Raw genomic sequence first — 15,052 nt, 5'->3', positions numbered from 1 at the left:
ATATTATGGAGAGAAATCTTTTCACCTTGAGTTTTAGGAAACTCTGCTAAAGGAGTGTTTATGGAAGGTCATTGATGATCAGGAAGCTCTTTTTTCTCTTTTTCTATAAATTCTGATTAGCTGAGATTTCTCTGAAAATGCATGTATTTAGAACAGTAAAGCTCAGAGGAAAATTTCATTTCATAAGTTACATTAAAAGTAAAATAAAATAAGGGGGTCTTGTGGCTTTAAATACCATCTCTATGCTGATGACTTCTGCATTTATATTTTCAACCCAGACCTCCCACTTGAATGCCAGACTTGTATACTCAACTACTGGCTTGACACTTTCCTTTATATATCTAAAAGATATCTTCGTATTTAATGACTGATTTTTCCCCTTCAAAACTAAGTTTGTTTATTTATTTATATTTAAGATTTTATTCATTTATTCATGAGAGATACAAAGAGAAAGGCAGAGACACAGGCAGAGGAAGAAGCAGGTTCTCTGTGGGGATCCCAGTGCAAGACTTGATCCCAGGACCTGAGATCATGCCCTGAGCCAAAGACAGATGCTCAACTACTGTTCCACTCAGGGCCCCACAAAAGAAATTTAATAAGGAAAAATACTTTCAACATACTGGAAACCTGTGTGTGTATAAATTAACAATAATATTAGAAATTTTTAAATAAATAGGCACTATTTGAAAGGACAGTTATATAAACTTAACATAGAGTTCTCAAGGTGAAACAATTTGAAATCTGATTTTTAAAAAATCTAGTAAAGATGATTAGCCTAAAGTGTTTTTTTCAGTTATATTTTTTGTTTTTGATATGTGTCAAATGTTCTATTTGATTCTTTCTAGGCAACAAGGACATCTTGTGAGAATAACTTGACTAGATAATTTATTTTCAGGGTAGGCTTGCAAAGCACGTTAAAAATGCAGAGAATTCAGACCACTTAAACTGTACATGACTTCACCTGGAAGAAGGTCATTGAAGGCATAATTAAACAATCATGGTAAAAACTGCCTTCCAGAAAAGCAAGATTCCTGAAACACCTAAGCCTGTGCTGCTTCACATTTAAATAAAGAAGCATAATTCTACTATGGTAGTGATAACTTTTAAATGTTAGCTATTTCAGAAGTCAGCAAAGATTATGAAATCCAGAATGATTGTACTGAAGTCTTGAGTCAAGTTGAGCAAAACTAGGCTGATGTAGTTTAGTGCAAGCTGTGACCCTGTGGCTGAGTTCGTGGCATGGTATCTGCTCAGTCTTCAACTACTTGTTGCTTCAAGGTGCCACAGGAATGTCCTTTCTTTGGTATTGTATAAATTGCACATTTACATTCAGAGTGTAAATCACATATTTCATTACTGCTATGTTTTGCTATCAAATCTGGTGAAATGCCATCATGAGACAGTTACGTTGGGAAACTTTCCCATGGCACAGGTGTTCAGTTTGGAGCTCAGAGGAATAGTATGGCTTAATCTTCACATTTCCAAGAGCAGCAGACAACAATATCCTCTCATCACTCCATGTGTACACAATATGAGGCTACATCTACCTGTGATTGTAGCATGCCTTCGGTCAGTACTTTTTATTTATTATTTATTTATTTATTTATTTATTTATTTATTTATTTATTATTTTTAAAGATTTTATTTATATATTCACAAAAGACACAGAGACAGAGGCAGAGACATAGGCAGAGGGAGGAAAAGCAGGTTCCATGGAGAGAGCCTGATGTGAAACTCAGTCCCAGGACTCCAGAATCATGCCCTGAGCCAAAGGCAGACACTCATCCACTGAGCCACCCAGGTGTTCCTTTTTAAAAAAATATTTTATGTATTTATTTGACAGAGAAAGAGAGAGCACAAGCAGGGGGGATAGGCAGATAGAGGGGGGTGTATATAGACACCACACTAAGTAGGGAGCCCAATGCAAGGTTCATTCCCAGGACTCAGGGATCATGACCTGAGCTAAAGGCAGACATTTAACAAACCGAACCACCCAGGTGCCCCTCAGTCAGTACATTTTTATTTGATTTTAAAGAAATGGTTCTTTAGACTTTGGTTGTTCAGTTTTGCATAACTTTTAAAAAATATTTTATTTATTTATTCATGAGAGACACAGAGAGAGAGAGAGAGAGAGGCAGAGACACAGGCAGAGGGAGAAGCAGGCTCCATGCAGGGAGCCCAATGTGGAACTCGATCCCAGGATTCTGGAGTCACGCCCTGTGCCAAAGGCAGATGCTCAACCTGCTGAGCCACCCAGGTATCCCAAACTTTTTTTTTTTTTTTTCAGTTGGCTCCATACCCCAGCATGGAGCCCAATAAGGAGCTTGAACTCACAACCCTTCGATCAAGACCTGAACTGAGATAAAAAGTCAGCCACTTAACCAACTGAAATACCCAGGCAGCCCTAAAGAACTTTTTAAATTTCTATAATTCAGGCAGCCTGGGTGGCTCAGCAGTTAAGCGCCACCTTCAGCCCAAGGCCTGATCCTGGAAATCTGGGATCAAGTCCCACTTCGGGCTCCCTGCATGGAGCCTGCTTCTCCCTCTGCCTTTGTCTCTGCCTCTCTCTGTGTGTGTTTCTTGTGAATAAATAAATTAAAAAAATAAATTTCCATAATTCCTGGGGCTTCAAGCTCTGATCCAGCCCTGGAGTTAATTTATAGCTCAGAAGAGACACAATGTAACAATTTTGGTAAAGACAGATTCTCTTGTAAAACTCAAAGTTGCCAAACATAAGGCCAAAATAAGGAAGGATCTTCAGTAAATTGACAGTCCATTCCAGAGTCCAGTACCCCTGGGGCTTTCACTGTGGGAAGCAGTGTCTGCTCTTGAGAAGTGGACATCTACTCCTCCACAGTGAGGATGGTACAGGTTCTGAGCTTTCAACTTTCTTTTCACTATGTTGAAGGCAAAGGAGAGGGTCTGGGCCACCTAAGTAGCCAAGAAGGCACTGGCAAAATTCTAGAGGAGAGAGCCAATCTCACGGTCCAGTCTAGAATTTAAGTTCATAAAAAACTAGAAGGGAATCAGCAGAGAAAGAAAGAGCACCTACAATAGTAAAGAAAACCCCTTGATAATGGGACAGGAACCCTTCCTATTGATAACAGTAGAAAAAGCACAGAGGATCCCTCTGTAAGTTGATTCCATCATGTTCTACACAATTAACCTGTTTTTGATGAGGTCTATAGGATATATCACAATGGTAAATATCATGTCTGCCAGATTCCCAGCCATAATGGAGCTCCACTGGGAAATATGGCCCAGGTCATCTGTGAATAGCACTACAAATTTGTGGTAGGGGAGGTGCTGCAGGAGAAGAGATGCAGGCATGCCACCATGCTTCCCTTCTATGTCCTGAACTCTCTAGATCCCCAGAACCACTGGGATCCTCTCCCTGAGAACCACTAGGCTGAGCACCCTTGCTGGTCCCATCCTGGCCAGGGAGACCAATAATGACTGACCTTGCAATCAAATATACTACACCTGTGGCCTTCCCCAGAAAATTCCATCCTTCCAGTTTCCCAGGCCCAAAACATGGAAGTAAAAAAAAACAATTGGTAACCTAACCTGCTGGGAAAACATTGTTTGTCATCAAAATATAAGCAGAATGTGATCAATTTTCCCACCAAATCTCCTTCTATCTTTGTCTGAACTAATCTGCTAGAAAAACATTGTTTGCCTTCAAAATATATTGCAGGATGTGATCTATTTTCCCACCAAATCTCCTTCAATCCCAGTCTGAACTACTATTATCTTTCACTTAAATCATAGTCATGAACTCAGAATTGTCCCTAATTCCACTTTTGCTCTGCTAAGTCTATTTTCAGCATAGCACACTTATCTGCTTAAAACCCTGCAATGATTCCATTTTGCTCATAGAAAAGATCAAATTCTTACAAAGATTTGATCTTCTGTTGCCCCTTTGGCCTCTTCTGGTATTTCCACACTTCCTGCCTTGGCTCCACCCATACTGGCTTCTGTGTAATTTCTTGATGATATCAGGCAGGCTTTTTCTGCTTAAAATATGTATGCATCTACTTATGGCATTATTCTAATCTCTCTTCAATGAGGCTTCCCATATGCCTATTTATTTTTTAAATTTTTTTCATAAATTTATTTTTTATTGGTGTTCAATTTGCCAGTATATAGAATAACACCCAGTGCTCATCCCATCAAGTGCCCCCCTCAGTGCCTGTCACCCAGTCACCCGCACCCCTCACCCACCTCCCCTTCCACCACCCCTGGTTCGTTTCCCAGAGTTAGGAGTCTCTCATGTTCTGTCTCCCTTTCTGATATGCCTATTTAATACCAAATTCCCAAATTCCTATTAACATGCCTGATCTCTTTTTCTTACTTGACTTTCCTTTTTTAATTTTTTTTCTTTTTTTCTTTTTCTTTTTCTTTTTTCTTTTTTCTTTATTTTTTATTTCTTTTTTATTTTTTTTTTAATTTTTTTTCTAGAGAGGTAGTGGAGAGGGGCAGAGGGAGAGAATCACAAGCAGGCTCCATGCTCCGAGTTGTTTCTGTATATCATCGCTATGTCTGTGTTAGTCTTGGGCTCTGTCTTCACTTACCAGATCCCCTTTAATATTTCTTGCAGGAATGACTTAGTGATCACAAATTCTTTTAGTTTCTCTTTGTCTGGAGCTCTTCATCTCACCTATTCTGAATGACAGCCTTGTTGGTAAAGTATCCTAGGCTGCATATTGTTCTAATTTAGCACCCTGAATTTATCATGCCAGTCCTTTCTGGCCTGCCAGGTCTCTGTGGATAGGACTGCTGCCAGTCTTATGTTTCTACCCTCATAGGTTAAGGACCTCTTGCCCTGAGCTGCTTTCAGAATTTTCTCTTTGTCTATGAAATGTACAAGCTTCAGTGTTATATGTTGAGATGTTGACTTATTTTTATTGATTTTGAGGGGGATTCTCTGTTCCTTCTGGAGTTGAATGCCTTTTTCCTTCCCCAGATTAGAGAAGTTTTCAGCTATAATAAGCTCATATATACCTTCTTCCCCTCTCCCTCTTACTTTTTCCTCTTCTTCTGGACCCTAATTATTCAAACATTGTTTCATTTTGTGGTATCACTTTTCTCTCAAGTTCTCCTCTTGTGATCCAGTAGTTATCTCTTTTTTCCTCAGTTTTGTTTTTCTCCTTCATTTTGTCTTCTGTGTCATTGATCCTCTCTTCTGTCTCATTTATGCTAGCAGTTAGAGACTCCACTTTTTATTGTATCTCAGTAGTAGCCATTTTGGTTTTGACCTCATTAGATTTTAGTTATTTTATTATGCTAGAAAGGGATTCTCTGGTGTCTTCTATACTTTTTTCAAGCCTAGCTAGCTAGTATCTTTATAATCATTATTCTGAATCTAGTTCCAACATCTTCTTTCTATCCATACCTATTAGGTTCCTGGCAGTGAATACTGCCTCTTGTTCTCTTTTTTTGAGTGAGTTCTTCCATACTGTCATTCTGTCCAGAGAATAGAACAAAAGAACAAAATACTGAAATAGCAACAACAACCCCAGAGAAATATACACTAACCAAATCAGAAGAGACAGAAACAAGACAAAACAAAAAACACCCACCACCCCTCCCCCCAAAAAAAGAAAAACAAAAAAGAGGGAGAGGGAGAGGGAGAGGGAGAGGGAGAGAGAGAGAGAGAGAGAGGGAGAATACAATGAAACAGCTGAACAGTACAATACACTAGATCCTGGGTGTATTTTGGTCTGTTTGTTAGAAGAAACCAGATTGCAAAATTATAAAGAAAAGAGACCCCCCACACACATATACATATACAATGAAGGGATAAAATGTAACTGTAAAAATTAAAATTAAAAAAGACTTAAAAAAGAGTTGATAAAATAAGAAATTAGCTGAAGAGGAAAAAAATAATTGAAAAACTAAAGAATCATGAAAAAATACACTAATTCTACACACTATTTTCCCCTTGCACTGGAGTTCTGCAGTTCTATGTGATTGATAGACTTGGAGTTAACTGCATGTTCCGGATGGTTTTCTGGGGGAGGAGACTATTACTTTGATTCTTAGGTCTTTGCTATGGGTGGAATTGAACTGCCCTCGCCAGCGGGCCGGGCTGAGAGTGAAAGGCTCCAGATTGCTCTATGTGGCTTTTGTTCCCTGAAGGCTTTACCCAAAGTTTTAAGGATGAAAATAAAAATGGTAGCTCCCCTTCCCTCAATCTTCAGGACTGAAGCTGAAAGTTCATGCTCCCTTCTCTTCAGTGTACCCTTAGGGAAAAACAGTAAATCATTCTTGTCTCCCTGGTTTCAGTCTGCACTCTGTGTTCACCCCACCTGTGACTGGGCATTTTTATCTTAGGCACAGGGCCTCATTTCAAGTCTCCAAACTTTACAGACTCCTGGTGGTGTACACCAACCCTGCTCCTCCTGGGACAGGAAGAGGATCTCAACTGGGTTCTGCTACTTCCTGAGCCTCTACTTGGAGAGCAGTCACCTGACCATGATGCAGATTATGGTTTCTGGCAACATGGAGCAGAAAGCTGGCTCCTGGGCTCGCTGTTTGCAACTGGCCTTCCTGCTACAGTACCTGGGAACTCTGCCACACTCCGGCACTTCCGTTCTTTCTCTGACCATGGGGACCTTAAGACTACATTGTTCCACCTAGGATTACCAGTCTGATTCACTTCCTGAGTGCCTTTCCGGCAAACTTCTAAAAGTTCGATTTTGTACTCCACCACTTTTATTACTTTCCAGTACTTGGCTTATGGAGGCTCCATCCCCACATGGTTTATCTTTCCATAGTTTGCCTCTGATGCACATATTGACACCTCATACTTTGCAAAAAGGAGTTGCTTTTCAGTTTATAGAATTGTAGTAATTTTTATCTCACATCTTGGTTGATTTTGCAGGTGTTTAGAATGATTTGATAGCTATCTAGCTGATTTCCAGGGACCAGACAAAATGAAAACCACCTACTACTCCATCATCTTAACTCTCTTCCCAGTCTGCAGCTTTAAATAGGTGGTCAGAATAGTCTTCATGGGGGAGATCACATTTGAATAAATACTTGAAGAGAGTGAGGGGATATGCGAGTCAGCCACGTAGATATACACTGCAGTAATGTCTTGTAGGGTATGAGGCTAGTGAGATGGTAAAATAGAGAGTACTAGATAAGATCAGAGAGGAAGCGATGGGTCCAGATCCCATAAAGCCTTATAGGTTGCATTACATGACTTCCCTTTTGATCAAGTGAAGTGGAGCACCACTGGAGAGCTTTGATCAGAGGAGAGACACGACATGACTCACCTATTTTGTCTGATATTAGTATTGTTGCCTTAGATTTCTTTTTGCTTCTTTTTGCATTGTAAATGTTTTTCCATCCCTTTCTTTTTTAATTTCTGTGTGTCTTTAGGTCTGAAGTGAGTTCAACAAGAGGATAAAACAGTTATAAATCTTTATGCGCCAAACATGGGTGTACCTAAATACATAAAACAACTATTAACAGACACAAAGGAAGAAATTGACAGTAATACAATAATAGTAGGGAATTCTAACACCTCACTTACATCAATAGATAGATCTTCCAGACAAAAAATCAACAAGAAATGAGGAGCTTTGAATGACAGATTTGACCAAGTGGACCTAACATATTCAGAACAATATATCCCAATTCAGCAGAAGATGCATTTTTTTCAGGTGTACAGGGGACATTTTCTTAACTAGATCCTATATTAGGCTATGAAACAAACAAGACTTAACAAATTAAAAAAGACTGAAATCATATTGTACACCTTTTTTGACCACAGAAGTATGAAACTAGGAGTACTCGCAAAAAGAAACCTAGAAAGAACACAAATACATGGAGGCAAAATAGCCTGCTCCTAAACAATGAATAGGTCAACCAAACAATCAAATAAGAAATAAAAGTATACATGGAGATAGATAAAAATGATAAGGGATTAATATCTAAAAGATATAAAAAATGTATATAAGACACCACCACAAAGACCAAAAATCTGACTTAAAAATGGACAGAGGACCTGAATAGACATTTTCCCAAGAAGACAGAGAAAGAACAAGTGAGCACATGAAAAGATGTTCAATATTACTCATCATCAGGGAACTGCAAATCAAAACCACAATGGGATATCACCTCACACCTGTCAGAATGGCTAAAAATTTTTTTAAAAGAAATAAGTAGTGTTGGTAAAGACGTGGAATAAAATGAGCCCTCATACTCTGCTAGTGGAAATGTAAACTGGTGCAGCCACTGTGGAAAGCATGATGGAGGTTCCTCAAGAATGAAAAATAGTATTTCCATATGATTCAGTAATTCCACTACTGAGTGTTTACCCAAAGATATTTTTGCAATAATATGGATGGGTTGAGACGGTCTAAAGCTAAGTGAGATAAGTCAGACATACTAAGACAAATACCATATATGAATTCACTTATATGCATATTTAAGAAAGAAGGCAAATTATCAAGAAATAGGAGACAATAAAAAAAAAAACCTCATACACTTAAATACAGAGAACAAAAGGGTAGTTGCCAAAGGGGAGGTGGGCAAGTGGATGAAAAGGAGGAGGAGATTGAGAGTACACCTGTCATGGTGAGCACTAAGCAATGTGTAGAATTGTTTAAACAAAAAAAAAATGTGCATTTTGTTGTACAAAAACTGTAACTTAAGTTGCTTTAAAAACAAAAAAATCTGTAAAAGTATTTTCATTTCCACTTTCTTCTTTCTATACATACAACTTAACATCTTCAAAGTATTAGAGAAATTTTAATTAGTATTTTCATTTTAATTATTTATATTTTGTCAGTATCATTAGATGAATAATAATTATTGTTCTACAGTAACATTTTCTATAATAAGAAACTGGGAGAGGTTAAGAAACTTTCTTAAAGTCACAGAGACATAAATCATGAACTAGAATTCAATCATATCACATGTGTTGGAGTGTGTACCTGTGCTCAGAGCTTTGTGTGTTGTTAGAAAAGATTCAGTGTAAGACTAAAGCCTTTGGGAACTCTTAGTCTATACTTCAGTGTGACTTGAAAGGCATACTTTGTCCTTAGAGCAGGGACACCAGTGGAGCAAGTTGGTAACTGAAATGAGATGGATCCCTTCGGAGTCTAGGAGGAGAGAAAGACTCTGTGGACAGAATCTGCCTCTTGACAGCCTTGTCTGGGATTACTTAGCGCCATGGTTTGCAGTGGTCCAGGAGTGACTGAGCTAAGTAGTTTAAAGAGCATATCCTTTGGGGTTGGGTTCGGAAGGTCACAGCCCTTATCCCTCCAAAGCCTGGATATTTGTGAACTTCTATGAAATCTCTATAAATATCATTGGAGGAAGAAGAAATATTTAATCCATATGCTCTGCCAAGGAATTGTTTTGGGGTACTAGAGCTGCCTTTAGAGAAATGTTTCCATCACATTATACTGGGAATATTTCCTTTATATTCTAAAAGTTCTAACAGTAGAAGTAAGAAACTTTATGCTGATATTGCAAAACTTATTGAAGAGTCTAGTCCAAGCTTCTATGAAATATTGGCAACCTGTGGTATGTCTTCTCTCCCCATAGATCCTGCAATGGAAAGCCTAGTAGATGTATTCGAAATATAGATTGCATATTGCAAACACACTGCACATGATTGATTCATCTTCAAAATAAATCTGATTTGCAAGAGCAAAAACTATGGTATCTCTATTGGATCTCATCTCTTTCTGTACAAGAAAAATGGTAAGTTTTTAAGCCCAACTAAACGATGTTCTTTTTTGATTTCCATTCAGCACTGGATTTCTGGCAGTTGTCATTATGTAATTCTTTCAATCTCTGAGAAGCGTGACGTGTCAGGAACATATTTCTCTCAGTGATGAGAAGATTCTGATGCGTCAGGGTTTCTGTCTTTCACTGTCTTTGATGCAGCACTGTCTCCAGACCAATTCTTATTGAATGAGGGGTACATTGAAGGGTGTAGAGGTATATTATCCTACACAGGCGGATTTCTTACTTGCAAGGCTTAAGGTCAGGAAAAGGAAAGGCTGTATACTGACCACATGCAATCAGTATGCATAGATAGTGTTGTTACCATGATTCTATGGCACTATGATACTACTTGTTCTGACATTAATGACTATAATGTTGGCTGCCCAAACCCACTGTCATGTAAGAATTACATTTTCTTTCTGGTGTTGGAGTAAGGGATGTTCTATGGAGTGGAGGAATGAGAAGTAAACTCTAGTGAAATCCTAGGATGAAGCACCCTTTTGCCTCTAGCAAGGTGCTTTGCTCAGCCTTGAACTGTATTTAAATATAACTATAAATGCTGGTCTCTTCTTTTGACTTATCCTGAATTTTCCATCCATTTGATAGTCAGGACATGTAATGGATGTGTCCATGGTTTTGTTGCTTACCTATTTATGGTTTCTAGCTTTATGCTGGCTTCACTGGAGTGGCTGGAGTCTTTTGCTTCTCATGGCAGTAGTGGGTGGAGTGTCCAAGAAGGAGAGGTTGTCATGGAGCACAAAAGCTAGAGTTCTGGTACTGGTTTCTTTGTTACTTCTCTCTGCTAAACTGCCTACCAATCTAGGCTGATTTGCCCAAAATAGAACAATATGAACCTACCTTATGAAATTTAAAATCAGATGAACAAAGATATTAAAACAAAAATGAAGAAGGCTATAATTAAGGATTGATTCTCTATACACAGACTCTCTCTCTTTCTCTGACACACACACACACACACACAGATTTTTTTTTTTTTACAATTGAAATGCAATTAGCAAAGAGAGTGTTCAGGAAAGCTTGGATGTTTTGCTGAGGAGATGGCATCTGAACTTGGTACAGTGTGTACAGTTAGCAATGCAGAGTGGAGGTTGTATCAGAGGAAGGTATTTGTCACTAAGACATACTGAAAGTTTAGTGAATGTGATGGTGTGGGAGCATACTTATGAAGGACAGCAAGTGTCAGGTGTGCCTGGAGCATACATACCCAGAGGCACGGAAGGAAATGTGGTAAGCAAGATTATGGTACTGTGTTCGAGGGCTTTCAATATCATGGTGAATATTTCAGCCATTGCTTTAGAAAACCATAGTAACCATTTTATCATATTCATGATTCATCATATTTTTAGATTCCATTTCTTTTCAAGTTCTAGTAAGGCGATTAAAAGAGGTAGAGGATAGAGGATGAGGAGAAGAGGGAATATCTGAAATTATGTCCTTTCTTTCTGCTTAGAAACATGGAACGTCCACCTAATGAATTCTAGGACTGGCCATTTGTAGTACTGATGTTTGTGAAATACCAACCTGATTTTGTGGTATGTATGAACTAATAATGCTCGTAATGCAAAGTCATGTGTATCTCACTCAATCTGCTGTTTTCTTTCAACAAAAATAGTATGAGAGATTTTATTCAGAATTTAATGAATATTAGACACTACATGAAAAGAATTATCTTCTATGTTTTGGGAATCTAAAATGATTCTGCTTTTAGGGCAGTGGAAATGCTTTGTATGATATTATAATGATGGATGCATGTCCTTAACATTTATCCAAATCCATAAAATGTACCACACGAAGAATGAACCCTAGGGTTAACTCTGGCCTCTCAATGATGATGGTGTTATGGTGATTATGTCTAATCAGTTGTGACAGGTCTGCCATTCAGAACATTAGTGTGTGAAACAGTTGTGCATTTGTTTTATGGGCAAATTAACAAGGTAGATTAATATCTCTGAAAGTTGATATTAATCATCATAATGGAAAATTGATACTAATAATCCTAATGAAAGCAATTATTGCAATTGCAGGTGCACAGATCTCCATCTCCCATGCTTTGTACATCCTGAATTATTTAGCCTTCATAGAAACCCTAAAAAGTAGATTACTTTGCTTTTATGTTTACTGGTGAAGAAAATGAAGCACAGAGATATCAAGGGACTTGTTACATATCTCACCATAGTGGGCAGTTGGGTGGGGTACAAATCTAGGCTGTGTGACTTCGGTGTCTAAGCACTATCGCTGTGCTAACTTACCTCCCTGCTCTGCTTTAGAATATCTGCACCTCAGGAAACGTAATATAGAATGTCTTTCTTCAGTTAAAGTTATGATTCATCTGTTAACATAATTCTGAATTTTTCACTCCCAAGCTATTCTTTAGAAATTTGTAATTTGAAATATTGTAATTTGTAATTTGAAATTTTGTAATTTGTAATTTGAAATATTGTAATTTGTAATTTGAAATATTGGCCATACTTGTATGTACAAAAGAGGACACATATATGAGTATACTAATAGAATATTGTAAAAGGACACATAAAAACAGAAGGAGTCATTTCTGGAGAATACAATTATAGATTCAATAATTTTGAGACAAATTGCAATTTTCTTCTCTCATTCTGCTGTGTACTTTGAAGAATTAATGATATTATGAATTATTTGACAATAAAAATATAGTTAAGTGAACACAAATTATTGAAAAACCTTTTAATAAGTATCAATAGCAATGACAATCTCTAGCACTTGTGACAGCAATACTATACTTGAGAAATTGCTCTAAATTGTTATTTGTGTGAGTGAAAATTGGAAGCAACATCAATATCTCGATGGACAAACGGTTAAATAAATGCCACTTAGAAAAATTTTACAATGTCAGTAAGTAATTAAACAATTAAGCCATGGAAAGTATAGTGCATGGGAAAAACTGCTATAATAATTCCAAGTCAAAATCAGAACACAAAATGATATACAATGATATCAATGACAAAGTATAGATGCTACAGACAAGAATTCGAAACAGAAAAATCATAACATAGTATATTGAATAGTGGAATTTTCTTCAAATGATATTTTTAGAAACAAGGCAATTCAGGGTAAAAAGAAACATATGAGTTAAAACCCTATTTAGTTTATAGACATCTTTAGTAATTTTATACCAAATTGAATTCATATGCAGAGATGCTCAATGAGTTCAATTTAAGAGAATAGTAGAGGGTAAACAGCAATTTCCCTCAATTATGACAAATCTCAAAATTCCTCAGACCGTTGTTATCTACTGACCATCAGTGAAGGTGATATTGAGCACAAGAGACATAAGTAAAGACTTTTTAGATTTTTGTAAACCATATTTCAAACAAGATACTGATAGGCTCAGGAATGAAGATGTCAGGGACCCAAAAATGAGAGAACTCAATGAAGATATTTTCTTCAGATGGGCTTCTCCAACAATATGAGTGGTTAATAATATTGGAATACTGTTTTCCAGATTTCAAAGCATATAGATAAAATGCATAATAAATTAACTTGGTATATGTATATGTGAGCATAAATAATTTTCTTTTTAATTCAAGGGAAAATCAAGATAAGGTAGGGCAAGATTTTGATATAATTTTTCAGATGAAGGCCAAATTTCAAGGCAGTTAAGGCACCTGACCAAGGAAAGAACAAGTTTTGCCACTTTCAGTCTTGGTAGGAATCAAAAATTTTAAAGGATATTGACTTTTTATTCTCCAAATGCAAAGGCTTTGATCAAATTGGGTTAGTTTCTGAATCAATGGAGAGATCTGGGAGAGGCTGGGACTTCTGCAGATTTACAAAGATTCATAGGGATTAAAGGAAGTTAGAGGTAACATGGAGCAAAAAGAAGGAATTCAGAGGTCAGCTCAATGATTTCTCTGAAATGTCATTTCTTTTCTTCTTTTTTGCAGATTAAGGTCTTATCAAGTTCACCTTACCTATAGACACTACTATGGCAATGAACAGCAGTGTGAATGAATTCATTCTGTTTGGCTTGACACAGGATCCAAGAAAACAGAAAGCAATATTTGGGGTCTTCTTGATGTTTTACCTTGCCACACTGTTGGGAAACTTTCTCATTGTAGTGACTATTAAAAGAAGCAGGACCCTTGGGAGTCCCATGTACTTCTTCCTATTTTACCTGTCCTTTGCTGATGCCTGCTTTTCTACAACCACAGCTCCCAGGTTGATTGTGGATGCCCTTTCTCAGCAGAAGACCATTTCCTACAATGAGTGCATGACTCAGGTCTTTGCAGTCCACTTCTTTGGATGCATGGAAATCTTCGTGCTGATCCTGATGGCTTTTGATCGCTATGTAGCTATTTGTAAGCCCTTGCGTTACACAACCATCATGAACAGGCATGTCTGCAGTGTGCTGGTGATTCTGGGTTGGGTGGGATCCTGTATCCACTCTTCAGCACAAATTGTCCTGGCTTTGAGATTGCCTTTCTGTGGTCCCAACGTGATTGATCACTATTTCTGTGACTTGCAGCCCTTGCTGAAACTTGCTTGCATGGACACTTATGTAATAAATTTGCTAGTTGTTTCTAACAGTGGAGCCATATGCACGGTGAGTTTCACAATCTTGCTTATCTCCTATGTTATCATCTTGTACTCTCTGAGAAACCACAGTGCAGAAGGAAGGCGAAAAGCCCTTTCGACCTGCACCTCCCATTTTATTGTGGTTGTCCTATTTTTTGGCCCATGTATATTCATATATACACGCCCAGCAACCACATTTCCAGTAGACAAGGTGGTGGCTGTGTTTTATACCATTGGGACACCCTTGCTGAACCCTCTGATCTATACACTGAGAAATACAGAAGTGAAAATTGCCATGAAAAAGTTATGGTGTAGCAAAGTATGACTTCTGTTGATACATGATAATCAGGGATCCTAATGTATATTTCCTTAACAGTTTGTTTTTCCTTCATGGACAGGAGAGATATAATATTATCCTTGGGGAAATAAAAGCAATTAATAGATTTAATCATAGTTTTGTGTATTTAATTGCATTAAAATTAATAAATAGAATAAATATATAGACTCCTTATTCTGAGAGGATTGCATTAGAATAGGATTACATATAGCCCATAACCATTTTGAAGAAATTATCATGGCCCTTAGTTGAATGGTATTGACATCTGTTCACCTTCACATGATAATTTAGCTTCCTGGACCAATTTGCTTTCAGAAAGAAATGTACTGACTAGTGAGAGAATGATGTGTGGGTATATGCATACACCAATTCTTTGGCTAGATTTTATTCTAG

General features: G+C 37.6%; 1 protein-coding gene and 1 pseudogene across 1 annotated transcript; one reads left to right on the top strand and one right to left on the bottom strand.

The window, feature by feature from the left end:
- Positions 1-2,620: 2,620 nt before the first annotated feature.
- LOC100683369 lies at positions 2,621-3,330 on the bottom strand (annotated as a pseudogene).
- A 10,402-nt stretch (positions 3,331-13,732) lies between these two features.
- LOC119863898 (olfactory receptor 4C11-like) lies at positions 13,733-14,647 on the top strand. The gene has a single exon (XM_038562478.1). It carries the CDS (start codon positions 13,733-13,735, stop codon positions 14,645-14,647), a length of 915 nt encoding a protein of 304 aa, XP_038418406.1.
- Positions 14,648-15,052: the final 405 nt, after the last annotated feature.

The sequence above is a fragment of the Canis lupus genome, chromosome 18 (assembly GCF_011100685.1).
Source record: "Canis lupus familiaris isolate Mischka breed German Shepherd chromosome 18, alternate assembly UU_Cfam_GSD_1.0, whole genome shotgun sequence".
NCBI classification, from domain to species: Eukaryota; Metazoa; Chordata; class Mammalia; order Carnivora; family Canidae; genus Canis; species Canis lupus.
This window is presented reverse-complemented; position numbering and strand designations above follow the sequence as displayed.

Excerpts from the sequence above, each read along its gene's own strand:
- LOC119863898 (XM_038562478.1), top strand. The coding sequence starts at position 13,733 with ATGGCAATGAACAGCAGTGTGAATGAATTCATTCTGTTTGGCTTGACA.